Raw genomic sequence first — 27,067 nt, 5'->3', positions numbered from 1 at the left:
GAATTGGGACAGTGAAGGAAACGTGCCTGTGTCTGTCAGGGGTATTGACTTGTCTGTGGAGGGAGCTACCCTGATCTCCAAGCAGTTGTCCTGTGACCAGCCTTGTGTGCTGGGACAAGGGGAAAGAGATCCCAAGCTGTGTGTCTGGGAAAGGAGAAAGTGTGTCCGGCTCTTCTTTGTCTGTGGAGCAGACAGAAGGGGCCTTTCAGCCTGTGATGGTTGAGGGTAGTGCAGTTGTCTCAGAGTTGGTTCTGGATTCAGCTAAAGCCCAGGAAGGGAAGGGTCCTAAGTTTGTGTCTGCTCGGGAGAATGGCCCTGTAACTAGGTCGCATCCAGTTAGTGTCTATGTAAAATCCCAGAGCCCAGACAATTCTGGTGCTTGTATTTTGCCTGTTGCTAGTGTGTTGTTGGGAAAGGGTGTCGCAACTCTGTCTAATCAGCGTGAGATCCTAGCCAGGGCACAAGGAGAGCATGAAGATGATGTGATTGTGTTACCTACTGAGGGTGTGGAAACCTGTAGCAAGAAGGAAAAGATTCCTGAACTTGTGTGTGGCAAAGGGAAGGAGAATGCTTCTAGCCTTTTATCTAGGAAGTCTGTCAGTTTGCCTGAAAGGGGATTGTGCAGGAATCCGCTGGATGGGCCAGAGGTGATTCCGGATGTAAGTGAGACCCAGAAAGAGTCTGTTGTTGCTCAGGAAAGTGTTCCTCCAGAGCAAGCCCTCGTTAAAGAGGGTAAGAGCAGAATTTCTGTGAGGGGTGAATTGTTGCATCGAAAAGGCCTAGGGAAAGGAATCCTCATGGAGTCTTTGCAAGCAGTTTACTGCAACTGAAGGGTGTGAAAGTGATTTAATCAAGAAAGTTTCAGTTCCTAACAGCCAGAAATTTTCTGTTGTGAATGGATCCACTGACTTCCCTGTTGAAAGATCCAGTGTGGAGAGCTTTGAGAAGGTCTCAGATGGAGTGAAAGCTGTTAAGAAAGTTAAACAGTCCTATTACCAAGTGGCTGTGTTTGGCCAGCTTGTTGGGGACAAGACCCAATCCCAGTTTGACCCCCTGGGGTTTTGGAGGTGGCCATAGGGCACGGGCTGCATAAACCTTCCCGCATGCGGCCTGCGAGTGCTATCGACCACCCCCGACCTAAGGGAGGGCGTGAAACTGGAAGGGCCTGGTGTAACTCCTACCAAGGAATGGGAGAGATGCTGGGGCATCCATGGGAACACTGGTGGCTTCGAACTTCCCCAGGTCACTGGCTAAAGCAACCCCGCTCAGTTTGATCTCGAAGGGGGGAGAGATGTGACGAAGTGGGACTGTTCTTAATGTTTCCTCTGAATAGTGTGGGGGTGCCTCAGTTTCCCGTAGGCAGTTCTTAAGTATCTAGGTGGTGGGGTAAGGGTGTATGATCATTGCAGAGCCCTAGAGGGCAGGTGTGTGCAGGGGTCTGGACACAGAGAATGGCCGACACCCTGTTTCCTGGCAACTGATGGCCTGGGCCCTTCCTCCCTGCAAGGTGAGAGCTAAAGGGTTGGAGAACAAAGGAATCAGGTGACCTCCTGGCCCGGGAAAGGGACAAAGCCCAGAGGAGGAGGGGCTGGAGGGGGTTTCAGTTTGGGGCTGGCTAGGACATGGAGTGAAGGGCAGATGTGGTTGTCTTCCTCACTGCCCCCAAAATGGAACCATCTGAGGGGTCCTGTTCTCTGCACCTACAAGCTCTGTGTTAGACCATGTTCCTGTCGTCTAATAAACCTCTGTTTTACTGGCTGGCTGAGAGTCCCGTCTGACTGCGGAGTTGGGGGGCAGGACCGTCTGGCTTCCCCAGGAGCCCCGCCTGAGCGGACTCGCTGTGGGAAGCGCACGGAGAGGCAGAGGATGCTGAATGCTTCGAGGTCAGGTCCAGGAAGGTGGAAACTGTGTGAGCTTTGTGTCCTGAAGACAGGCTGCTCACAGAAAGGAGACTGCCCCAGAGTCCTGACTGGCTTCATGGGGAGCAGTTCCAGAGCATCGCCCGGGGACTCCGTGACACCAGGCAGCGTCACTTCCTAGCCCAGTGGCTACAGGAGGCAGTAGCCTCTGCAGAGGGACAGCCCATGCCCTGCTCCTCAGTTTGTCTCTCTGTCTCAGGTTCAGTGCCCTGGGGATGGCCCAGGCCTTTGCTTGGTGTCGTATGGACGGGCAGTTTCTAACAGCTCAGGAGATTTGACTGTGCGAGAGAGAAAAGTTCCCTTTGCCTGTGGTCCCTCCTGGCCTGTGAGCAGAGGGCTGAGCTGTGCCCTGATCTCCCATGCTGGCTGCAGTGGCCTGGCCTGGCCCAGCCTGACCTGACCCTGGGGGAGGCTTCATGTGAGTGTAGGCTGTGGGGGCAGACAGAGCTGAGATGACTAACTGCAGATGCCCAGAAAGCTCCTGTAGCTTGGTGTAAATGGGCCTCCTGAGCGTCCACTCGGGTCATGCTACAGGCAGCCTGCCTCATTTTCCCCCCTTGGACTTGTCAAATGAAACTTCACCCAGGATTTTGTGGTCAAAAATACCCATCCTTGGGGGCTGGGTTGATTAATATAAAATAAACCCCAAACCTAACTCCAAATCCCAGAATCAAGTCTGTCCATCAGCCCACCCCAAACAAGGTGTCTCTCAGGGCCCTTCCTTTGGCAGGACACTCCCAGGCCCTACCTAACTCCCAGGAGACTCGGCTAGCCCTGACTTGTTCCGTGCACACTTCCCCTTTGCTGCAGTTGTCGGGAAAACACCTGACCTCTCCCAGGTGTGGCTCCTAGTAACCAGGGCCGGCTGGCCCCAGGCCTGCCACCCTGCTCCACTAGGGCGTGATGCTCCTTCCCTTGGGAGTGGCCGTAGGTGGCAGCCACAGGGGCCTTTGGACTCCACTCTCATTGCCAGGCCCAGGAGCTGGACCTCTTTGTCCAGCACTCTCTCTGTGGGTTAGAACTGCTTCTGGGCTGTGCCTGGCTGCCCTGCCCCCCGGGCATGGGGGGGGCGTAGCTGGAGCCCATTCTGGTCATAGCCTGGGGCCCGTACGGGGGTGGCACGGGGGGTATGCCGGGGAAGGTGTCTGGCTCTGCCTGCCGGGGAAATCCCAATGGTTGGATCCATTGGCACTGCAGCCCCTTTACTGCAGGGAGCAGTGAAGGGACCTGGTGTAACCAGCAGCAGCCTGGTCTCTGGCTCACCCTGCATCTCCAGCCCGCTGGTAGTGGGTCAGGGCTCTGTCCAATGGCCTCTCACCTCTTGCAGGTATGTCACCACGCCGAGTGCCAGCAGGTGAACCACAGCAGTCCCCTGAACCTCTGTGAGGCCTGTGACCACAAGTTCCACGGCACCATGCACTTTGACGGGCACATCCGCTTCGACCTGCCCCCCCAAGGTGAGAGCCTTGGCCCTGGGGGTGGCTGGGGCCTGGTGAACATAACCCTCCTTCCCCGTGGGGCACGGTCAGCGATGGTGCTCCCTCCTCAGCTGGCCTCATCCCAGGGGCTCCTCCTCCCCGCTGCGGGGATTTGCCCTGTTCTCGTCCTGGGGGCCTGTTCCCAAGGGCTCAGCCTCCCAGAATGCTCCCCTCAAGCCCTGCCACGCCAAATGCCCCTCCGCAGGGCTTCTTGCCAGCAGAGCACCAGGCAGGCAGGGGAACGGATCCTCGTGCATGGCGCGGCCTGTCAGCGGAGGGAGCAGTGATGGGCCTGTTGGCAGAGGCAGCAGGAGAGGCTTCCCCATGCGGCTGCAAAGGCCCCAGTCTCCCAGCCCTAGAGCTGCCGGGCAGGAGTGCTGAGCCTAGGGACGAGGGAGTCGACCTGTGCCCGGGGTCTGACAGGGCTCGGTCTCCTGGGTGACTCATCCGTCGTTCCTGGTTGCAGGTTCCATTCTGGCCCGGAACGTATCCACGCGATCATGCCCCCCACGCACCAGCCCTGCCTCCGATGTGGAGGAGGAGGACGAAGGGCTAGTGGATGGGAAAGGGTGAGTATGTTCATGTGAAGGGCTAGCGGTGGTGCTTCCGTCTCCTCCTGGGCAGCAGACAAGATGGGTCCCAGAGGCAGCAGGATTCTGGGGCCCAAGGGGCAGGGGGACCTGGGTACGGGGACACTGGGCAGCTGCACTTAACAATCAAGACACCAGGTCTAAGGCTGCAGAGTATGGTCTGGATGCGCTGACGTCTCCCCAGGGCCGGGGGCTTGTCTCAAAGACTGAATGAACCACTGTAGAGCGCTGGCTTGCTCTGTGCAGGGGGTCACCTGAGACCCTCTGCTCGTTTCTCCAGCCCCAACTGCTGCCCTGCCCTGCTCCCCCTCCCTTCTCGCTGCTGCTGATCCCTAACTCGTGGATCCTGCGCAGCGGGTCAGAGCCCTGTGCCGGGGCCGTATGGGACGTTACTCCAGGCGAGGGAGTTCGGCTCCCGTTGGCTGTAGCTGGGGTGACCATGGGGTGAAGGGGCCTGGTGTAATGTGGCTGGGAGTCGGGCTCCAGTGGCAGTAATAGGGAGGAGCAGCTGCTGCTTTCCCTGGGGCTTTGGAGTCTGCTCAGCCCCTGGGTCCCGGCGTGGGGTGGGGATCTCTGACCGCCATTGCTCTTGCCAGGCCCAGGCTCTGTGTGCCAGGCCCAGGCTCCATGTGCCAGGCGATCCCTGTAACTGTGTTTGTGCCGTGTAGGGACAAGAAGAGCTCAGCGCTGAAGCTCCCCAAGAAGAAAGCCCGGCGCAGACACACGGATGTAAGGAGCCCGGCTTTGTCTCTTGCTTTGTGACTCAGGGGGCCCTGGCAGTTGGCTCTGGGCACGGGCTGCTGGGCCTGGGCATGGAACCAGAGCCTTGGAGCAAGTGTCCTGTGCTGGGACAGGGGGGCCTCGCTTGGCTGCTGCCCAGAGCCGTTTGGGATGCTGTGAGGTCCAACGCTCAGCAGCTCTGGTTTGAAGGGCAGCAGGGGAGCGTAGCCTGCCTGCTTCAGTCTGTCTGTCTGTCCCAGCTCCTCACAGAGCCAGAGTGTGGGTGACCCCACCAGTGACAGGCCCCCATCCCCAATTCTAGCGAGGGCTCCATCCCCCGGATTCCCGCTGGAGCGGCTCTCACTGCATAGCTAGGCCTGTGCCAACCGTGCTGTCTGCGGGACCCCCTACCAGGGGTGGATTCCCCCTCCAGCTCTGGCACAGCTGTGCAAGGAGACAGGCCGGGACTAAGGAGGGGGCCATGGAGTTGCCTAGATTTGTGGGGTTGATGGTCAGGCAGGTGAAAGTTGGGGGCACCGACCCTGCAGGATGGAGGGCTGGCTCTGGGTCCATGGCACTTGGGCAATGGCTTTGCTAACTCCTGCCCCCTACCCCAGGACCCCAGTAAAGAGTGCTTCACCCTGAAGTTCGATTTGAATGTGGACATAGAAACAGAGATCGTCCCAGCCATGAAGAAGAAATCCCTGGGGTGAGTTGTGGCCACCAAGCTAGACTGGCTGAGACCCTGGGACTGCTCCTGGGGTGGGGCAAAGAGTGGGCCTGTGACTCCAGGTGCCGTGCAGAGGCTCGGGGTCCCGGGGTGGTCAGCTGTGGACTCTCACCCTGATCCAGGAGCTGATGTGCCCTTGGCACTGCCCAGTGCTCCACGCCTCCCCGAAGCTCCCTGCTCACTTTGGCCTCTTGCCCTGGCTTCCCTGGGCGCAGGCGGGTGCTGCTGACTAGTGAGCGCATAGGTGCCCTGCCCAGGGCCCGCTGGCTCACCCTGCACTGAGCAATGGAGGGGCCCCAGGACTGGCACCGCCCATTGTGGTGCTTTGCTGGGGGGTGTCCTGGAGCTGCATCAGGGAGTTGTCACCCACTGTGCCTGCCTGGGGTGCCCGGGAGGCTGCTGTGTTTGACTTGGCCACGCGCTCATGGAGAAACCTGCTCCGTGCCCGACCTGGGTCCCTGCCACCCTTCTGTTCCCCATGGGCATCATCTCTCAGAGCCATCTCCACAGCCTCCTCTCCCAGGAGCAGTGACGGGTTACCCTGCAGAGTCCCCTGCCAGCTTCTCCTCCCATGTATTCTGAGCGGGGTGTCTGTGGCTCTAGCCAGCTGCCGAGGCCGAGTAGCTGCTGGCCAGAGCTGAGAGCGGTGCCCTTGTGTGGGAGCCGTGGCTGCTCCCCAGCCACCAGCTGAGCTGTGTGTTCGGCACAGGCCTGCTCGCAGGCAGGTTGCTTTGGGGAGAGCGTCGCTGAGCTCCCAGGCCAGCAGGGTGGTGAGTGGTGGCAGCAGCAGGAGCCCTGTGCATGTCCCCAGCGCTGCCCGCCGAGCTCCTTCCCCACGCAATGTGCCTGGCCAGCGCTCCCGTTCGGAGTGGGTGGGGGACCCTCTTCCCTGAGCCCAGCCCCAGGGCAGGGAGGAAGTTGGGCCGACATCTCTTGCGCTGCCCCCAGGGAGGTGCTGCTGCCGGGGTTCGAGAGGAAAGGCATCGAGCTGGCGAAGGTGGATATTTATCTGGATCAGTCCAACACGCCTCTGTCGCTCAGCTTCGAAGCGTACCGCTTTGGGGGACACTACCTGAGAGTGAAAGGTGCGCCCCGTCCGGCCCCGTGTGTCCCATGGCTCGGCGGGAGGGGGGATGCCCCCAGCGCAGAGCCCACGCACTGCCCTGCAGCAAAGGAGGTGCTGCAGGAAGTGGCTCTGGGGGGATGTTTGAATTGGCTCTGCTGCCCTCTAGGCTCTAGGTCCATGGCGTCCTGGGCTGCATAGGGAATGGGGTTTGGGACCTTCCCCTCTTGGGACGCAGGTTCCCATTCAGCCCAAGTCAGGGCTGGCGTGGTTCAAATCCAGCCTCTGCCCAGGGAGCGAGAGAAGGACTCGCGGTGCTGAGCTCCCTTGGGCCAGCGCAAGCAGCCTTTCCAGCCTGCAGGGTGGGGGCGGCTGAGATTGCACCTGGGGGAGGGGGCCAGGCCTCACTCAAAGTGGCTTCCGGCTGCTCGTCCCCTTCCATATCCCCTGGGGGAGTCGGGGAGGAAGGCAGGGCAGAGCGTTATTCCTGCAGTGTCCAGCAGGGGTCACCGTCTGAGCAGTGCCGCAGCGTCCCCGCCTGGAGAGGATGAGGCGCCCCTGGAGGGCACTCTGCTTGTGTGGCAGCGAGGGCGAGTGCCCAGTGGGCTCCTGCCAGGGCTGGGCATGCTGTGCTGCCGTCCGGCTAGGCTTCAGGCTAACGGACTGGGACAGACCTGGGCTTCCTGCAGCCCCCGGGGAGGTAGGAGGGTCTGCCAGGCCCAGCCATGGAGGGGACCCGCTGGGACTGGGCAGCCGTTGCAGCCTGCAGAGCCGTGTGCCCAGGATGTGCGCCTCTGGCACGTGCCACGGACACTGCGTGAGCCGTGCTCCCCTTGGGCCAGGAGCCACGGGGGTCGCTCCGCTACCCATGGCAATCGCTTGGGTGCTGAGGCTGGTGCCCGTCGGCTGACCCCCTGCCCTGTGCTCCCCTCACAGCCAAACCCGGCGATGAGCTCAAGGTGGAGCAGGCTGTGAAAGACTTCAAATCGCTGAGTCTGCCCATCATGCGCTCCTCAGGCTCCGCCTCCACCTTCCTCTTCACCCCCGCTGGCGAGAGGCTGGACCAGCCGCCCTTCCGCCGGGAGAGCGTGGACATCCTGGTGAGTTGGGAGGCGGCTGACCAGCAGCGAGGGCCAGCGTGGCACCTGGGCGGCGGCCGGGCTGGGGGCTCAGCGGAGCTGTTGGGACCTGGGTGGGGTGGGGAGGTGACTGTGTGTGGCCCCGTACCAAGCACTTTGTTGAGACCAGTCCGTGCGATGTACTGAGCAGTGGGCAGCTGAATTCTAGGAGCTGACGCTGCAGGACACTGAGACGGCGGGGCTCACCTCTCCGTGGACAACGGGGCTTCTCTGTAGAGCTGTGGGGTTCTTGCTGGGAAACACCGGAATGGCCCAGCCCGTGTCGGGTGCTCGGATCGCGGTGGGCCCTCTTTGTCTCCTGGGACCTGGGGTGCTGTGTCCTCTCTGCTGAACCTTGAGCACTGTGGCTGGGTCTCGGGGATGTCTCTCCCTATCAGGGAGCAAACCGATAAGATCAGATATAGACAATAAATGGAGCTGTTGATGGGCAATTGTTTGTTTGGCAAGCAAAGGTTTCAGCTTATCCAAAGCCTTCTGCCTGATAAGGGGAATCTCAGTCAACAAACAGCTCCTCCATCCAGCAATCAGCAGCATTTGTCCCCTGCCTGCCTGGCCCGCAGGGCTGCATGTTGACTGGGGAGAGCTGGCCCTGCCCGGCACAGGGAAAGACCCAGGGTTCCAGGCAGAGCTGGGCAGGAAATGGAGAGGATTGGAGATTTCAGACAAGGTTCCCAGTGGGAATCGGGATGGACTGTCAGAATGGCTGTGGCGCCTGTCGGTGGAAATGGGTTGCTAGGATTTTGACCTTTTTCATTTTTGAGCACTTTAAAAATTATGAATGCACTTACGTTTCGAAACGGGACGTCAGTTTGAGCTGAAAACCAGAACTTTTCATTTTGAAAACATAGGGACAGGATCTTTCAGCAGTTTCAAAACGTCAATTCGTCAAACCTGACCCTGTCCAGGAAAATCAGCTTTTTCTGGTGAAAAACTTCTGGAGAAAATCTCCCGCCCAGCAGTAATGCTAGGTGTGTGCTGCTCAGGCGGTATGATGCTCACGTGGATCAGCTCATGGTTTCCAGGGCGCAGACACCTCCTGACATATGGGCTTGTTTTCCGGTCATTAACAGACCTCTGCAGCCTCTGTGCACACTGAGCCCTGAAATGCAGCTGCCTCTGGGCAGGGATGCAGCAGCAACACGATGCAAGAGATTCCTGCTGGGGCAGGATAATGTCTCCAGCCGACAGCCATGCTGGGGCTGGGGAGGATGTTTGGGTTTGTGTGAGGTGCTTGGGACTTCTGCTGGGAATCTGGGGTAGAGCTGGGCTGGAGCAGCTTCCTCTCCCTGCAGCCCAGAGAGGCAAGTGCCCAAGCTGGCTGCTGCCAGAGTTACAGTCCCAGGAGGAACCAGGTTGCTGAGCGAAGGCTCTGCTGAGAGGAGCCTGAGGCAGGCGTCTGCACCTGCTCCCCCTGCAGTGTCGGGGGCGCTGCTGGGGAGCGGCTGAGGGGGGCCAGTGTGAGTGCCAGCAGAGGTTCCCGAGTTCCAAGGGTGAGGGCACGGCTGGGAGTGGGGCGGGGGGAACAGCAAGAGCTGGGGCACAGGGCAGCGAGGAGCCAGCCCGGTTCAGCCGTGGCATTAACCCAGCTGGCATTTGCCAAGCTGAGGAGGAAGCGTGTGTCTGTGGTCACATCCCCCAAGAGCTTGGTGATGCAGCTCCGTCTCCCCCACATCTGGGCTGGGCTCTGCCTCCTGGCTAGCCTGGGGCCCGTGCGGCACCGTGTGGTGCTGGGGCACACGACCGTCTAGGCCAGCGCCCCATTGGTCAGTGGGTCTTCCCAGCACAGCCTCCGTGGGGGGAGCACCTGGGAGGGCTCAAGCGTGAGTCGGATGAAATGGGGGTCTGGAGGGATAGCTCAGTGGTTTGAGCATTGGCCTGCTAAACCCAGGGTTGTGAGTTCATTCCTTGAGGGGGCCATTTAGGGATCTGGGGCAAAAATTGGGGACTGGTCCTGCTTTGAGCAGCGGGTTGGACTAGATGACCTCCTGAGGTCCCTTCCAACTCTGATATTCTATGATTCTATGGGGGTGGGGGCCCAGTCCCAGACATTCTTCCTGGCCACACTGAGACCTGAGTGTGTGTAATTTCTGCCATGTGTGAGTGTGACTCGGTGACAGGGGCATGTCTGACTGGGCTCTGCATGCCAGCCCAGCTGGCTGTGTGCCTGGTGTCCCCCGGGTTGTGGGGGTTCAGGCCTCTGGGGCAGCCCCCATGCTGGCTCTCCCAGTCCCTGCCAAAGCAAACCCCCCCAGCTAGTGCCACCTCCTCTGGGAAACCTGCACCCAGGAGCGGTGATAGGTGCATGCTCCCAGGGGGGCTGGAGCCGCCGTGCGCAGGATGGTGAGAGAGTCAGCCCAGCATGACACGGCTAGAGCCCGCTGGACGGTGCATGGCTTGGGGCCTGTTTCCCAGCACAGGCTGGCCCTGATTCTGGGAACTTTGCTTTCCCACTCCTAATCGCCCTATGAATAAACCCCAGCGTGCCCCCCCCACCCCCCGCGGCTCCTCTGCACCTGACCTCAGCACGGGGCTGCCTCCTGCTCCTGGGCCTTGGGCCAACGCCTGCTCCTGGCGGTGCGATGCCAGTGCCCAAGGGGGGAGCTGTCCTGCTGGCTGGGGGGTGAGGGAGGATTTCATGGGGAGGAGCCGTGAGTGACATGAATTGGATACAGTGTAAGGAGTTGCGGCAGGCTGAAGGGGCTATGGAGAAGAGGGGTTTGTCAGTTCACATGCAGCTAATATCGGCAGGTAGCAGGCCAGGCACATGCCCCTCTGGGGTGTTATTGAGACAAGTCACATGGGGCAGGGAGGGGGCTTGTACTAAGTAAAGGGAGGAACCTCTGGGCGGGGTGTCCTGGAGGGGCTGGAAGTGGGGCGTGGCACCGGAGCCTGCCCCTTCCAGTGCATCCCAGGCCAGCAGGGAGTGACGGGAAGTGGCTGCCTTCAGTCTGCCATGAGAGGTGGTCTTGCCTCTCTGTGCAGCCCCAACCACGCTACGTCTGGGCTGCTGATCAGCAGGCTCCAGGGGGAAATCAGACAGTGAGTGCCCAGGGCTGCGTGTCGAGGAATGGGAGAACATACGATGGAGTAAATGGGCCCAGATAGTCAAAGGAGGTAACATACCCAGTCACTGTCCAACATGAAACTGTTAAACTAGGTTGGCGTTTGGTATCCGGGGAGCTCAGCCGCTTGCTCCCATGGCAAACACCCCAGTGAACAGCCTTTATCCCTTGTTAAAGATACAGAACGGAAAAGAGGTAAAGCATTCAACATGCTAAGTGTTAAATAAAACTGTCATTGTGACAGCAGCCCTGGCTCCCTGTCCTGTTAACTGAAGACCTTTTAAAGGAACCTCCGCCTGGCAGTCTCTCCGATGGCATTAAAGATGGGATGACCGTCCTATTGGGGAAAGAGAAGAAGTTAGTTGAGATGGGCTGGAGCTGTCACTTCTGTTAAAGTCTGTTCCCATTTCCTAAAAGACAAACCAGACAAACCCGCGACAGGGGAGACAAAAGCCCAGCAAAGAAACAAAACGTGGCTTCTGGCTCTGGTGCTGATTTGCACTCGCAGCCTGGCTGCTGGAAAACCACAGGCCCAGCCCACGGCCTTATCCACCACTCCAAGCCCAGGCAAACTTGTACCAGTCTCAGGCTATTCTGGGCATTGCTTTTACTTGCTTCTCTGGTCCCAGGTTTGCTGCGGGGTGCCAAACGTAGTCTTGGCTGACTAAGCCAGACTCTTATTACACAGAAGGAAAAAGACGAGGGATAGGAGAGAACAAAAGTAAGGTGGGAAGGAACAGAACACACAAGGGTGGGGGGTGGGAACGACCGTCTCAAATCCCAGAGGGTATTCGGGATTGAGTGGGAGCCAGCGGAGGTGGTGATGTCATCTGGGTCCCTCTCTGGCCTGGCCAAGTCATTTCTCAGGATTAGGATGACAAAGATGCAGGTGTTATGGGAAATCTCATGGTCCCAGGAGGTGGCGGGGATGAGGGTGGGGGTCGGTCAGCTCACGGCAGTGGGTGTCGGCAGACAGCTCCTTGGGATAATCCCCCCCACCCCCCAAGTCTTCCTTTTCTTTGAAGAGCTCCACAAGGGAGGGGTGGGTGGACTAACCATCCCCTCACTATGCTGGTCACCAGGTCGATCTCCTTCCCAACACACCACCAGGCGTGACTGGAACACAGCCCTGGAGTTCCACCAGCAGCCGACTAATTCCGTCCTTGTCTCCCTTTTCCCATCAACATTTGTTACAGGTTATTGTGACCTCTTAGGAACTTTCACTCCCTTTCTACAGCTGAGCTGAAATGAGGTTAAATTGATAGGACCAGTTATTACAAAACGTCTCCCGGTGGCGGGGCCACACCCCCTCAAGGGGAATGTAGTGGAAGTCAGCGTTGGTCCTGCTTTGAGCAGGGGGTTGGACTAGATGACCTCCTGAGGTCCCTTCCCACCCTGATAGTCTATGATTCTAAGTTCACCCTGCAGGGTAATGCGCTATCACTCAGCACCTTTCATCACCCCAACCATCACTGTGGGCTGGGCTCAGCTTATCTGCATGGCTCATGGCATACGGCCACATAAACCGGTGTGTGTAGCTACGTAAACCTCTGTGCATGCGTATGTGCAGCCCCATAAAGCTGGGCGTGCACTGCCGGGGCAGTTCCATGCCGCAGGAGCGCAGTGTGCGAGATAAGCTGAGCTCCCATTGGCCTCGCCGGGGCTGCTGCGGGCCTGTGCTGTGACTTCTCCTTCGTGGGCGTGCCCCGGAGTCTTGAGACTTGACGTAGATCAGGGCAAACAGGAACTGTCTCTCCAGGTCTGTGCCCGGTTTTCCCAAGGTTGGGTTCGGTATCAAAGGTGAGCTGCACCCGTGGAGCCGCGTTCCCAGCCCATTGCCCCGGCAAGTGAGATCTCTGTGCAGAAGGCTTGCTGCTGTCCCCCCTCGAGCAAGCAGGTCCCAGCCAGGTGCTGCCCCTCTGTTCCCAGACACGAGCGGCTAGTTGGTTGCTGCCACGGGGGACGTGGATTCAGCCTGAAGATGTTTCTGCAGCTTGTTTTTGGGGCCTTTTTTGGAAAACACCTTGCTCCCAGGCAAGCCCTGCGTGTGTGAGCCAGGCGCTGCTCACGTTCTCGCGAGCCATCAGTCTGGGCACGACTGGACTCTCCTGCCTCTCCCTGCGGGGCCAGGCACCAGCAGGAGCAAAACGCCCTCGCACCTGACTCCGTGCTGAGCCCTCCGCCCAAGGCCAGGACCAGCTGCCAGAGAGGAGCTACCCCGCCCGTGTCAGCCCCTGCTGACCCCGCAACCCAGAGAGCTGGCTGTGCCTCCAGGGCTCGTGGCTGCGAGGATCCACCACTACAATGCTCAGCTCCCAGAGCCGATGGCCAGGCCACATACAGCCTGGCGTCGCCAGGCGCTGGCGGGACAGGAGGGGGCCGGGCCGGAGTGTCGCCAAAGCAAAGCCACTAACAAGAGCCCCAGGCCAGGCTGGAGGGTGAAGATGCAAGGGCCAGAGTCAGTGTGCTGCTGGATGGCTGGAGGCCACCTGGGACTGGAGGCCCCAGGATGCGTGGAGAAAGTGAGTGACCTCCTTTGGATGCAGCCCTGCCCACCTGGGCCAGAGGGTGAGCGGGTGGCTGAGTCCTGGCCCCTTCACCGGGTGTCTGCAGGAGCACGGATCCCCTGCAAGAGCCAGCGGCCAGTTGCTGACATGGGACACATGGGAGATGATAGGCAGAGGTCACACCCTAAATGAGGTTCTGCAGGGAGCTCACTGCTGCCTGAGTCCACACTGAGCTCCCTGCAGGTTCCCCCCACCCCATGCCACCTTGCTAGGGCTCCCCCTGCTGCATCCTCATCGCCTGCTCTCGCCCCTGCCACATCACTGGCACTCCCCTTCCACCTGCAGCACCCACTTCCCAGCCACGCCCCTGTATTCTGAAGTGTGGTCCCTGCCCGAGGAATACCCCGCCCAGCTGCACCCCGCCCACGAGCTGCGTGGAGATTGTCAGTGCTGTCAGGAGCTCCGACTCTGGCTGAGACGTGCCAGGGCCCTGCAGCCCGGGGCCAGCCCCCTGCCACACAACCACACTTGGTTTGGTGGTTTGAGCGGGGGGCATGGGTCAGTGTTCACATCGTGCTCCCCGTCAGTGCCCAGCCTGGGCCAGCGAAGCTGCTGATCCAACCAACGGACCAAATTCGATGAGGACTCCTGGTCATGTGCCACCTGAAGCTAAGAAGTGCCCTAGCTGGCATGCCCTCAGCTCAGCCTGAGCGAAGGCGTCCCGGTGCCAGCCGTGTGCTCAGAGCATGGCCACGGGGTTGGTTCTGTTCCCTGGGCCATGCTTTTTGGGGTGACCTGTTACAAAGTCGTTCACTGCCAAGGGACAGGACGGCTCCCTGATCTCCTGTTGCATGCCTTGGTAGAGCAACCTCTGGTAGGGAATGTGCTTGGGTGGGAGGGCGGAGCAGGGTAGAGGGGAGCAGGCTGCCCCAGTGCTGTGGTGGGGGGCCAGCTGCCCCGGTGACAGACCCGTGTACCGGCAGGCAGCAGCCCTCCCTGATCCCTGGGCGAGGAGGTGGGGTTTGGATCTTAGTTCCTGTGCGTGCCATTCATATGCGCCATGGGGTTTCCGCCAGCAAGCGGCTGGATGGGCAGGTGCCTCGGTGTGTCCAGCTTGTCCCGAAGGCTGGGAAATTCCAGCGGGGGCTGCTCCCCGTATGCTGCCTAGGTGTGGCTCTCCATCCTTTCTCTCACAGCCCTCGCAGCAGCTGACAAGCTGCTGGGCCAGGAGTGCTGTGGTCACGGGGGCGCCCCGGCCTGGCTGCCCCAGGGGCCATTCTAGAGCAAGAAAGGACAGAGCTCCCCTTCCTGCTGCGACTGCAGGCCCGGGCCTGCACCTCGCTCCCTGGGCGGCTCTTCTCCCTGCAGCAGAGGCTTCTCCTGTCAGGGCAGGTGTCCCTCGCCTGGCTAACAGGCTGATTGACGGGGTGTGGCTGTCAGAGGCAGCCCCGGCCCCTGCAGTTCATGCTCAGAACGGGTGGGTGCTTTCTGCGTGGGGTCGGGCTGTCGGTGAGACTTGCACTGTGGACCTGTGGCTGGATCATTTGCCCTTCAGGGCCTCCCTGGGCCTTTCCCATTCTGCCTCAGTGCTAAGGAGGGAGCCCTGGTCCCCAGAGGGGATCGTCTCCTGCGCTGCCTGGCCCTCTGCGTGGACTGGGCTGCCCCTGCCCCACACCACTTGGCATGAAGGAAAAGCCCCTGAGCATCAGCATGGCCTTTGGCCGACTCATGGCTGGGAAGAGCTGGCCCCACCTGTGTTCTGGGAGTGAGAGGGACGTGGCCGTTGTGTCCGTGTGCCCCATGGACGTGGGCTGCCAGGTGAGTGCCCGGGGCGGCAGGCAGGCAGGGTGCTGATGTTCTGGGTATCTGCCTGGATTTCAGCAGAGTGTCCAGGGCCGCAGTGACCCCAGCGGAGAGCCAGACGCAGCAGCAGCGGGAACCCTGCCCTGTGCTCAGGGACTGCCAGGAGGGAGGGTGGGCTCCTGGGGACTCAGCACATCTGGGTTACTTAGTCTGGAAGGTCTTTGGGGCAGGATCTCTGTGTGTACAGCACCTGGTGCAAAGGAGTCCTGGGTCAGCCTTAGCCAAAACAAACAATTCTTCCTGGCTCTGCCCCGGGCTCCCTGTGACGTTGGGCGGCCCCTCAGCGCCCCAGCTGGGTTGTGGAGACACTCAGACGTTGTGGTGACGGGCACGTCTGCCCCAGGGGGAGGAAATGCAGCCAGCTGTCGTCAGGGACGGGCTCCCCGGCACCCCAGAGCCCCTGCAGGAGCATGGCTGTGGAGTAGTGGCAGGGCTCTGCTGAGCGGTGCCCCTTGCTGGGCGTGTATTGGCCAGGCACACACCGGGCTGGCTGCAATGGCACATATCGGGGTGAGCCGCCCTGATGGGCAGGGCCATGGCTTGAACCCCCAAGGTGGGGGTTGGCCCATGTGCAGAACTCTGCCCTGGGTCTGCTGTCACAATTGCTGCTGTTTGAGGGGCTGAGCCAGGGCTTGGCTGGGCCTGTGTCTGTGTGCGGGGAGATGGGAATGTGGCAGGGGCGGGCAGCAGGGCTTGTGCAGTTACCGCAGCTGGGCAGCCAGGCCCCCGGAGTGAACTGGCCCCCACTTGGCGAGACGTTTGGCTGGATCGTGCCCCTGTGACCTGTGGCCTCCCAGCACCAGACATACCAGGGCTGGCCCGGCAGGGACTGCAGGCTGCTGGAAGCTGCAAGAAACCAGCAAAGGGGTGGGTGGACGGTGGCTTTGCAGGGAGAGTTGGAGGAGGACAGAGAAGCTTGTGTACTTGGGGGAGCTGCAGGTCTAGCTTAGGGAGGTGGCTGGGACCGGAAGGAGCCTGAAGTGCGCTGGGTTGATCTGAGCTGGCTGAGGCTTCGTGTCTGGCCACTCGCCTGGCCCTGTGTCTAACCCCTGGCCTGTGCTAGGGCCGGGAGCCTGCAGCCTGCCAGAGTGTTGCCATCTCCACTGTGCGTGCCCGGGAGTGACGGCGAGCTCTGGGTGTCTCCCTTGGGTCGGGAAGGCGGCTGGGAGTCTGGTGCCCCAGAGGGGTTCGCTGTCAGCTGTTGCTCTGCACTGCGTGGGGCTGTCACAGATGCAGGGAGCAGAGCCCTCTAGGGAGCTCAGCTCATGGCTGCCGTGGGGCTTTAGGGGACTGCAGAGCAGCCCCCCGCATGCGCCATGCTGCTGGCTTTCCAGTGCTCCTCTGATGAGCAGAAAGCCAAGGCCGGCTCCAGTCCCTGCCATGCCCAGAACCCTGCTCTGCAAGCGCTGCTGAGGTGCAGTGCCCCCCTTCCCAGGGAGTGTGGGTGCAGCGCCCAGTCTCCGCCCTGCTGAGAGCAGGGACCCAGTGAGGAGAGCCTACGACAGACTAGACCAGGGTGTTCACACAGCCAGCCAGCTGGAGCCACCTTCCCCACGTGCCCACTACCTTCGGGTGCCTGTTTGGAGCCCAGCTCCAGCCGCCTGGGGCCTGGGTCCAGAGGGCTGAGCACCTGCAGCTCCCCGGGCAGCCATCGGGCATGCGGCACCTTCAGGCCCCCGGCAGCTCGAGTTGGGCTGCTCAGAACAGAGCTGCCAGAGGGTGATGAAAACATGGCCCAGGGTCTGGACGAGTGTTTGACTCCTCGGACGTACCCCAGGAGCAGCCGGTGTGGGAGCAAATGCATGGAACAGACACAGCCCACCCGAGCACCACTGGGGGGTGTGTGTGTGTGTGCACATGGCCGCACACCCGTGCCCTCTGTGCACACACGCATGTGCCCCTGCCCGTGTGCGCGTAGGCTCCTGCGTGCTCTGCTGCTGAGCGGGGGAACCAGGAGCAGACAAGGGGAAAGAGGCCAGGTCTGTCTGGGCGCATGGGGTGTGCTCTGCGCAGGAAGCAGAGCGGCTGCCCGGGAAGGCCCCGCTGGCCACCCCAGTGAGGCATTCAAAGGGTCTGAAGGATGAGGAACCAGCTGAGCTTTCAGGGGTAGGGGGCCGATTTCCGGCTGAGCTCGCCCCTCTGTGTAGCCAGGTCCTGCAGCTGGGAGAGGAACCTGCTGGGGGCATTGGAAAGCCAGGCGGAGCTGGGCTCAGACATGGCTTGGCATGGGGAAGGGAGCCGGCTGAGACTCCTGGGCCCTACCAGGGCTGGCCCCAGGCAGTTTCCTTGGGGATAATCTCTAGGAGTTGATAGCCAGGATGGAGCCTTGCTTGAGACAGACAAGCCCTGGCAGCTCTTTTCTGGCTAATGATTGCTCAGGGCTGGTCTGAGCTAACTCCAGCTTTGAGAGGCAGGCTGAGAATGCACTGGGGGGGTGGGATAAACAGGGGTTTCCTAGCACCTCTGTCCTATGCCTGCAGATGGCTGCAGGCCCTGGCTTTCCAGGAGGTGCCGCGCCAGAGGAATGTCTCATTGCCGGGGCATCACGAACTCCCCACTCAGCAATGCAATCGCTCCTGACGACTGGAGGCTTTTTGCATACTGTTGACACAAGAGCAGCCCTCCCCCTCTCCCCACTCAGCCAGAGTCATGGGGCTGGGCATTCAGAGCTCCCTGGGCTGGCTCCCCCTCACCTGCTCTCTGGCCTGCATAGCTGCAGCTGCTGTTCTGGAAGGAACTCGGTGCCTTTGTCCTGCATGCGAGACCCTTGGGATGAGCGCAGGGTTGCTCCGGCCAAGGTGAGGCTGTGCAGCCCCTGGGCTGCTCGCTCCATGTCCGAGAGGTCTCGGAGCTGTGAGGGGCTCGGAGGGCCAAGCTTCGCCCTGGCTGACTGCGCAGACCTGAGCCCATCTGCTCACCCATCCCTCGCTCTGCTTTGTGAGCGGTCTCCTTGCCCGCCTTGGAGGGCCAGTTCCTCCCAGTCCTTTCCCACAGCCTCATGGCAGCAGAGCGCTGGGGCTGGCTTTCTTCTCTGGCCCGTTTCTCTGCCCGGTGGGTGACTGGATTCCTGGTAGCGAATGCAGCTCCCGCAGGCTCTGGTCAGATGTAGCCAGTGTCTCAGGGCAATGGGCTGCAGCCACAGCCCCCTTCCCAGAGCCCTTGGGATCATGTCAGCCCTGCCTGGCAGGACGCCTGGCTGTCTTGGGGCTGGTCCCTGCGCGCCTGGCCTTGGTGCAGGGCTCTGTGCACCGTCAGCCAGGGTGTCACTCAGGTGGCACCTGGACTGGACAGGAGCCCACTGTGGCCATCCTGCTCCAAGACTAGCAAGGCCCTGCTGTGGGTTGGGGAGGGATGGGGCAGCCCTGGGGGCTTTGTGCACTGCGCCCTCTTCCTGGCAGGCTGAGCTGCCGCCCGCCTCCTTCACCTGCTGCTGGAGGGTTACTGGCTTACCGAGGTGTGCAGAGGCCAGGCTGGTGGCCGGATGGGGCAGCTCTGGCCCCTGCCCGGGGCTGTTTGTGTGAGTTCTCCCCACTCTCAGCAGCCCCTAAGGTGTCTCTCTCTGGAATTCCAGGCCCCCGGGCGGAAGCGGAAGAACATGAACGAGTTTCTGGGCGATTCCAGCATCCCGGGCCAGGACCCCCTGCAGCACTTCAGCTGCTCCCTGCCCAGCAATGGAATCGATACGTGGAAGAATAGGGCCGCCAGTCGCTTCAGTGGCTTCTTTGGCTCCGGCGCTAGCACCGGCCCCTTCGGACGGGTATGTCAGCTGCTTGGCACCAGGCTTGGGCCTGTCCCTGCTGCCAGGGGCTCTTGGCTCCCAAATTTCTGCTGTTGAGTGGAATTAGGAGCAGCGCCCCCCCCCCCCCCCCCATAGTCTCTGCTGGCTGCCATCTGGGGCTGTTTGCCCAGGGAGGAATTCCTGGGCGCCAGGTTCTGCAGGGCAGAGCTGTGGGCTGTTGGGGGGATGGCGCTGACTGCCTGTGTCTGGGAGGGGCAGCATCATTCCAAGCTTCTGGCAGGTGTTGGCCTGTGTCCCCTGCCCGCTGGGCAAGGCCGGTCCATGCACTTTGCTGGGGCGCTGGGTTAGTTTGGGACAGGAGGTCAGAGGTTGCTGAAGTTGGCAGAAATGGGCCTAACCCCAGAGCTGGCGGCAGGCACCTCCTGGACAAGCCACGTGGTGGGATTCTTTGGCTGCTCTCAGCCCAGCTAAGGAGACCTGTGCAGAGCCAGGAGCTGCCTGGGTTTGGAAAGGGGTGTGGTGGGGTGTGTTGGCTGCGGCAGAGCTCAGCAGAACAGCAGCGGGGTCCGGAGCCCACCAGGGGCTGCTGCCTGAGAGCTCGGGGCTGCTGCTGAGCCGGGGCACAGCTGGGGAGGGAGTGGCAACCTCCCGTCTGCCTCGGCTCTCCGTGCCCTTTGTCCTCTCTGTGGCCTTCGGCGGGCTCCCGCAGGTGCCCACTGTGAGTCACTCAGGCCTTCTGCAGGGGCCTGCCGCTGCATGCCAGCTGCCTGGCCTGGGGCTCCTTGCCGAGCATCCTGGCACGAGGCCCAGTGATGGCCAAAGGCCGGGAATCCCCTATGCTGGGGCCTCAGCCGCCTGCCCCATCCCGTTAGCCTCCTCTCCTGCCTGGCCGGGCGGGCGCTGTGCTCCAGGACGCTGGTGCAGGCTCTGCAGCCCCTCGGCGGGAGGGATTCTCCCAGCGGGAAGCTGGGTCTGTGAGCTCCTGAGCGGGCAGCGCTGGCAATGGGAGAGGGACCCTCCGAGTGGAAGCTACCCCCTCGCCCACCGCTGTGCGCCCTTAGCCAGCTGTGCTCCCTTCCGCTAGGAGATGGATAAGATGGAGCAGCTGGAGAGCAAGCTGCACAGCTATAGCGTCTTCGGCCTCCCCAAGCTCCCCCAGCAGCTCCGCTTTGACCAGGACTCCTGGGAGGAAGAGGAGGACGACACCAGCCTGTGCATGGAAGACAGCTGGCAGGAGATCATCGAGGGCACGGAGGTAATGCTGGGCGTGTGTCGGGAGGGGGCTCTGGCTGGTGCAGGGTGCTGGGGTCCTGGGGTGAGATTTCCCAAAAGGCTGGGCTAGAGCAACTCTCCAGCCACACTGCTCCTGTTCCCCGCCACGGGCTGCTGGCCGGGGCCCACTGCACCTGTTCCCCCAGGTGGCCAGGCAAGAGGGAGCTAGACCTCCCCCCAAACACATTTCAGTGCCTTGGCCTCTTTCCCCCTTCTGGGATGTTGCCCTGTGGGACTGGGATTCTGCTGGGCCCATGAGACAGGGCCTCTCCTCGCGTCCTGGCTGGGGGAGGCGCTAGGCTGCCTCGTGCGCGGGAGACGATTGCAGGCAGGAGGCTCGCTCCCTGTCCGTCCTGCTCTCGGTGGGAACATCGCACTGTCGAGGGGTCTCAGCACCCCAGCCGCCGCAGCCCCATGGTGCTGACCCTTCTGCCCTTCACCAGGCCCTGACACGCCGGCAGTGCCACCAGCAGGAGGCCATCTGGGAGCTGCTGCAAACAGAAGCCACCTACATCCGGAAGCTGAAAGTGATCACAGATGTGAGTCTCCCCTGCCTGCCTCGTGGCCCTGGGAACGGGCAGAGCCAGGCTCCTGCCAAGCCATCGTGGGGGGCACGAGGTGTTAGGCCAGTGGCTCCTGGAGGCCAGGAGACTGTGACGTGCCCTTCCGGGGGCAGAGGGCTGAGCCAGGGCAGCTTTCACTGGCTCCGTCTCTGCCAGGAGCAGTTAGTTTATTCTGTACGCTGCGCTCACCAGTGCAGCATCCAAGAGCCCCTGGCTGGCTGGTCTCAGCTGTGCCCGGCCATCGGCTCGCAGCCACAGCCTGGAGCTGGGCTGGGTCGGACTGGTGTCCGTCACGGCCTGCACGTCATGCAGCCTCCGGCCCCCAGTAGGGAGGGACACCCCCTTCCAGGGCTGCGGCCTGTTGAGATCCTCCCCCACTGGTGGCCCGGTGGGGCATGGGCGTGCGCAGAGGGAGGGTCGGATGTGCCGGCTCTGCACTGCCTGCTCTCTGTTCTCTTTGCAGCTCTTCCTCTGCTGCCTGCTGAACCTGCAGGAGTCAGGGCTGCTGGGTGAGGTAAGGGCCCAGCTACCCCCGGGGCTCGGGGGCAGCAAGTCCATCATCGCCTGCAGGGTCCTCGCAGGCATAAGCCAGTCCCAGCCTCTGCCCCTCGCTCCGGGCCAGCGAGGGGCCCTGGGCTGCCGCCCCCCACGCTGAGAGGAGCTCCCCGGCCCCCAAGCGGCCCGGCCCCACGGTGGGAGGAGCTCCCCGGCTCCCAAGCAGCCCCGCCCCACGCTGGGAGGAGCTCTGTGGGTGGCCCCGCCCCACGCTGGGAGGAGCTCTGTGGGTGGCCCCGCCCCCCGCTGGGAGGAGCTCTGTGGGCGGCCCCGCCCCACGCTGGGAGGAGTTCTGTGGGCGGCCCTGCCCCACGCTGGGAGGAGTTCTGTGGGCGGCCCTGCCCCACGCTGGGAGGAGCTCTGTGGGCGGCCCTGCCCCACGCTGGGAGGAGCTCTGTTGGGCCGCCCCCTCCCGCGCTGGAGGAGCTCTGTGGGCGGCCCCGTCCCGCGCTGGGAGGAGCTCTGTGGGCGGCCCCGTCCCGCGCTGGGAGGAGCTCTGTGGGCGGCCCCGCCCCACGCTGGGAGGAGCTCTGTGGGCGGCCCCGCCCCACGCAGGGAGGAGCTCTGTGGGCGGCCCCGCCCCACGCTGGGAAGAGCTCTCTGGGCGGCCCCGCCCCGCCCTGGGAGGAGCTCTCTGGGCGGCCCCACCCCGCCCTGGGAGGAGCTCTCTGGGCGGCCCCACCCCACGCTGGGAGGAGCTCTCTGGGCGGCCCCGCCCCACGCTGGGAGGAGCTCTCTGGGCGGCCCCACCCCACGCTGGGAGGAGCTCTCTGGGCGGCCCCGCCCCACGCTGGGAGGAGCTCTCTGGGTGGCCCCGCCCTGCTGTCGGACTGGGGCTGACATGGAGCCCTAGGGTGGAAGGTGTCGTGTGGTGAGGTTGGGAGCGTGCAGCAGAGGCACAGGGGACTCCCCCGCCCGTTAATGGGAGGAATTGGCCCTCTGGACCCTGAACCAGCGGCTCTGCTCGCGCTAATGGACGGTCCTTGAGCTGCGCGGTGGCCTGGCCTCACACCCACCGCAGGGCGTGTGGCGACGGTGTGCCCGGTGCCTCCGGCAGCGAGCCCGTCTCCCCGGGGCAGGGCAACGCGGGCTGTGCCGCTCTGGGCAGCTGTCCTGGAGGCCCAGGAGCAGGGGATCCCAGTGCTGCATGGGGATCCCAGCCACTCTGTCTGGCAAACCCTGCCCCTGAGTGCCCTGCCAGGGCTGAACCGCCAGGGCGTCACCAGAGCCCGACTGCCCCCCTTGCTGTGCTTACAGGTGGAAGCTGAGCGTCTGTTCAGCAACATCCAGGAGGTTATCCAGCTGCACCGTGCCCTGTGGGGCAGCGTCATGGCCCCCGTCCTGGAGAAGGCCAGGAAAACCAAGGCGCTGCTGGACCCTGTGGACTTCCTGAAGGGGTTCAAAATGGTGGGTGTGAGGCCCCAGGTGCCGCTCGCTCTGCCATGGTTGTGCCTGGCAGGGAGGCGCCCTGGGCTCTGACGGGCGCTCTGGTTTGCCTTGCAGTTTGGCTCCCTCTTCAAGCCCTACATCCACTACTGCATGGAGGAGGAGGCCAGCCTGGAGTACATGCGCACGCTGCTGCGGGACAGCGACCTCTTCCGGGCCTACGTGACGGTAAGGCCTGGAGCCAGGCGCCCGGGTGCCGGCGCGCGCCGCCCCCGAGTCGCTAACACGCCCCCGTCTCTGCTTCAGTGGGCAGAGAAGCACAAGCAATGCAACCGCCTGAAGCTCAGCGACATGGTGGTAAAGCCGCACCAGCGCCTCACCAAGTACCCGCTGCTGCTCAAGTCGGTGCTGAAGAGACGGACGACCCTTGCACCCGGGACGCTGTCATCACCATGGTAACCTGCCAGGGAGTGCGGGCGGATGGGCCATGCCTCCCCGGGTAGACGGCTGCCGGCCGAGTCAGCGGCAGAGGGTGTGCAGCCTGCCTCCCTGCCGTGCCTTGGTGCTGGCCGTGGGCTCCCGTGCGCCCTTTCCCCAGGGCCGGGGCGGCCGGTGCCCAGCAAGCAGCCGTGTCCCCAGGCTGCAGCCAGTGCTGACTGTGCCTGGCAGGGTCACCCAGACTCTGCCTCCTGCCTCCGCAGGCTCCTTGCCAAGCCTGCTGGACCAGGGTGTGGGGCACGGGGCCTGGGGCAGGGCTCCTCCTCACGCCTGCTGCGCCAGGGGCTGCCAGCCACCAGTTTCCCCTGTGCGCCTCTGACCGCTCCCCTCGTGACAGATCAATTCCGTGGAGCGGTTTATCAATCACGTGAACTCGCGGATGCGCCAGCGGCAGGAGCAGCAGAGGCTGGTGGCCATCCTCAGCCGGATTGACTCCTACGAGGTGGTGGACAGCAGCACGGAGGAGGTGGATAAGGTATGGATTCTGCGGGCAGGGGGCGTGCAAGCCGGGCTGGCCCCTGCCCCATGCCCCCTGACTGCGTCCTTTCTCTCTTGCTGGCAGCTCCTGAAGGAGTTCCTGCGCCTGGACCTGACGGCCCCCATCCTGGGCACCTCCCCCGAGGACACGCGGCAGCTCCTCCTGGAGGGGAGCTTGAAAATGAAGGAAGGTAAAGACAGCAAGGTGAGCAGTGCGGCCAGAGCAGAGCTCCCAAGCAGCCCCCGGGACCGGCCTGGCAGTTACCTCAGCCAGGGCTTCCTTTGCCTGATGAGCTGGGGGTGGAGGGTGCAGCAGGCGTCCGTCCTCGCCCCGCAGCTGGCTGGCCTTGGGAACCAGCTCCTGTGGGCATGGCTCGGTAACACGACTTCCAGGGTCTCACCTGCCCCCCTGCCCCAGCGCCTGGCTGCTCAGCAGGATCCCATGAGCCCTGTGCTGTTGCCTTCTCCAGATGGACGTTTACTGCTTCCTCTTCACGGACCTGTTCCTCATCACCAAGCCGGTGAAGAAGGCTGAGCGCACCAAGGTCATCCGGCAGCCCCTGCTCGTGGACAAGATTGTCTGCCGGGAGCTCAAGGACCCCGGTGAGCATGCGGGGCTGGGATCCAAGAGCTGGGCCTTGGCTGTGTAGCTCCCCTGGGCTCCTCTCCTCAGAGCGTCTCCCGTAGCCCCGCGCAGCCCCTCCGAGCTGGAGGAGCTTCCTCTCTCTCTCTTTCCCCCTGTCCTGCCAGCCTGTGGGCAGGAGACTGAATCCCGCTCCCTGCTGGCAGACTGAGGCGGCCAGGGCACAGGACTCTCCCTCCACCCCACAGGGACTGACCCCCTAGTGCTCCCAGCCCCAGGAACCCCAGGGCTGGGAGTGTGGGGAGCAAATGGCTCGGCTCCTGCCCTTCGTGTCTGGGCTGTTACAGCCTCTGCACCCTGCCCTCCTGCAGTGCGACAGCACCGTCGCCCCCGGGGCTCTGGCGCGGACAGAGGCTGCAGCGTGATTTGTCCCTGGGGCCTGGGCACTAGGCCCCTTCTGACTACGCATGGCCGAACCCTGAGCCCCTGCTCACTCTGCTGCTCTGGTGCCTTCCCGGCCTTGTCCCGAGAGCTGGCGTGTCTCCTTGCTTCCCCGTGCTGGGCACTCACCGTGTCTGCGGTAACTCGCCCGGGCCGGTGGGAGGTGCCTTTGCTCATGTTTGGTTGCTGCCTCCTGTCCCCCTTGCAGGCTCCTTCCTCGTGATCTATCTCAACGAGCTGCGCAGCGCCGTGGGAGCCTACACCTTCCAGGCCAGCGGGCAGTCCCTGTGCCGCGGCTGGATCGAGGCACTGTACAATGCACAGGTGATTCAGGAGCAAACACTTGCATTCCAGGCAAAGCACCTTTCCGCCAGGCCTTGGGATCCACAGAGCCAGTGCTGAGCCGCTGCAGCATCCCCGATCTGAGAGGCGGTGGGCGTTTCATCTAGTGCCGGCACCAGCCTGGGGTTTCCAACACCAGCTCAGAGCACGTGCCCTTCTCTGAGAGGGGGCCAGACAAGGAAATGGAGACGCAGCCAAGGCCTGCCCTGTGCACTCCTAGCTCTGCCAGCAGCAGGCAGACCTGCAGAGAGACTGGGTGCGCACAGGGACACAGGCAGCCCGACCACTGCCCGAGGTGTCACCTCTCTCCCCCCAGGGTGACCTTGTCCCCAGGAGCATTTGAAGCACGATCACTCGCAGGCGTTGGTTATCTCGCTGTGATCTCTCTGCTTTCGGCAGTGGAGACAGCCTCGGACAGTGCACACTTCCCCTGGAAGGGCCAGTGCCAGAAGCTGTCGTGCCCTGCAGTGAATCTCCCTCCTCTGGCAGCCCCGGGGAGGGGAATGGTAATGGCAGTGCTGTGCCTCTGCTCCACGGCCAACAGACCCGTGTGGGCAGGGGCAGCACGTCTCAGGCTGTGTGCAGGCTGCTGGGCACCGGGCCCCCTGCCGGGGCAAGTCCCGGTGAGCACACAGCCCCTGAGCGGCGTGGAGCCCCTGGTCTGGGATGGGGATTCGGCGCCCCAGCCTGGGGCCAGCCGTGTTCTCCCGCTCCTACGCTGTGTCCTGCCCCTTCCCCACAGAACCTCCTGCAGCAGCTGCGTCTCCAGGAGCAAGCAAGCGTAGCCCAAGGGCAGCATCTGCAGAGCCTGGAGGAGGGAGAGGACGGGGAGAGTGGGGCCTCGGCAGCCAGCTCGCCCACCATCCTGCGCAGGAGCAGCAACAGCCTGGACTCCCAACAATGGTACAACCCCCCCCGCCCCCCCCATCGGAGCTCAGGGGCCACTCGCAGTGCGGGCCAGGGGAGACTGTCCAGCCGGGAAATGCGGCATGCCAGGTGCTGCATGGCCTTGCGGGAGAAGCCTGGCACCTCGTGCCATCATGGCCCCAAGCACTCATCATGCCCAGTGCTGGCCGCTCCCCTCGCTCCTGCCCCGCCCCAGTGTGCCGCAGCCTGGAGCCAGCCGTCCCTCCCAGCCCCCCTCCCTGGCTGACTCTCCCCTTGCTCTTGCAGCCCCTCCGGCGGCTCCACGGAGACCATCTCGGTGGTGGTGGTGGATGCCAGCGAGGAGCGCTCCTTCCCAGACTTGGAAGTGGGGCCGTTGCAGCTCGCAGTTCGGACGGAGACCTCCATCAGCACCACCGCGTCGTCCACCACCCCCACCCGGGAGCTGCTGGAGGAGGGCGGGGAGCTTGCAGAGACACGCGCCCCCCTCAGCTCCACTTGCCTGACGCCGGATCCCAGCGGCTGCAGGTCGGCGTCCATCGACAGTGCCTACGGCACCCTCTCCCCCACCTCCATCCAGGAGTTTGCTGAGGCGCAGCAGCTGGCGCCAGGGGCGGAGGATGGGGGGCCCCCGCAGGCGCAGCGCGCCCCCTCGCCCAAGCTGCGCCGCAGGACGCCTGTGCAGCTCCTGCCCTGCAAGGGGAAAGCACTCAAGTCCAAGTCGGAGGCCAGCCTGCTGCAGCTGATCCCAGCCTCGCCCCTCCTTGCCCAGAGCAAGAGCCTCTGCGACCTCTTCACGGCTCCGGGCCCAGCCACGTTCCTGGCAGGCCCCAGCCAAGGGCGTGCACGGCGCGAGGCCCCGGCTGGCTGCCAGAGGACTAGCAGGGCGGGCGCCGGGAGCCAGGGTGGCCGGTCGGACTGCCGAAGCCTGGGCCCGAGCACCTGCAGCAGCAGCAGCGGGGGCTCCTCGTCAGAGCTCTCCGAGCCCGAGGAGCTGGCGTGCAGCAAGGGCTTCGCTTGCCCAGCCGAGAGCAGCGACGCCTCCCCCGCCGAGCCTGGGCAGGACGCTCCCCCAGCAGGGCCTGAGGGGGCTCCCGAGTGCTGCCAGGAGCTGCCCCTTGCGCACCGGACACTGTCAGACCCACAGGCGGCCCAGCACCGCAAGCTGACACTGGCTCAGCTGTACAGGATCAGGACCACCTTGCTCCTCAACTCCACGCTGACCGCCTCGTGAGTGTCACGGGGCTCGCTTGGG

The 27,067-nt window shown here is 63.1% G+C and overlaps 1 protein-coding gene across 1 annotated transcript in view; it reads left to right on the top strand.

Annotated features, from left to right (window-relative positions):
• Positions 1–27,067, top strand: part of PLEKHG5 (pleckstrin homology and RhoGEF domain containing G5) — a 122,388-nt gene that overhangs the window by 92,070 nt on the left and 3,251 nt on the right. The window contains 20 exon segments of the mRNA XM_043531656.1: positions 3,247–3,376; positions 3,864–3,966; positions 4,656–4,716; positions 5,325–5,416; positions 6,386–6,522; positions 7,437–7,600; positions 18,643–18,828; positions 19,895–20,065; positions 20,526–20,621; positions 21,109–21,159; positions 22,458–22,607; positions 22,704–22,814; positions 22,893–22,998; positions 23,001–23,041; positions 23,422–23,559; positions 23,647–23,766; positions 24,032–24,164; positions 24,794–24,909; positions 25,670–25,830; positions 26,101–27,042. Coding sequence (XP_043387591.1) covers positions 3,247–3,376; positions 3,864–3,966; positions 4,656–4,716; positions 5,325–5,416; positions 6,386–6,522; positions 7,437–7,600; positions 18,643–18,828; positions 19,895–20,065; positions 20,526–20,621; positions 21,109–21,159; positions 22,458–22,607; positions 22,704–22,814; positions 22,893–22,998; positions 23,001–23,041; positions 23,422–23,559; positions 23,647–23,766; positions 24,032–24,164; positions 24,794–24,909; positions 25,670–25,830; positions 26,101–27,042 — 3,209 coding nt within the window.

Source organism: Chelonia mydas, chromosome 18 (genome assembly GCF_015237465.2).
Source record: "Chelonia mydas isolate rCheMyd1 chromosome 18, rCheMyd1.pri.v2, whole genome shotgun sequence".
In the NCBI taxonomy this organism is placed as follows: Eukaryota; Metazoa; Chordata; order Testudines; family Cheloniidae; genus Chelonia; species Chelonia mydas.
This window is presented reverse-complemented; position numbering and strand designations above follow the sequence as displayed.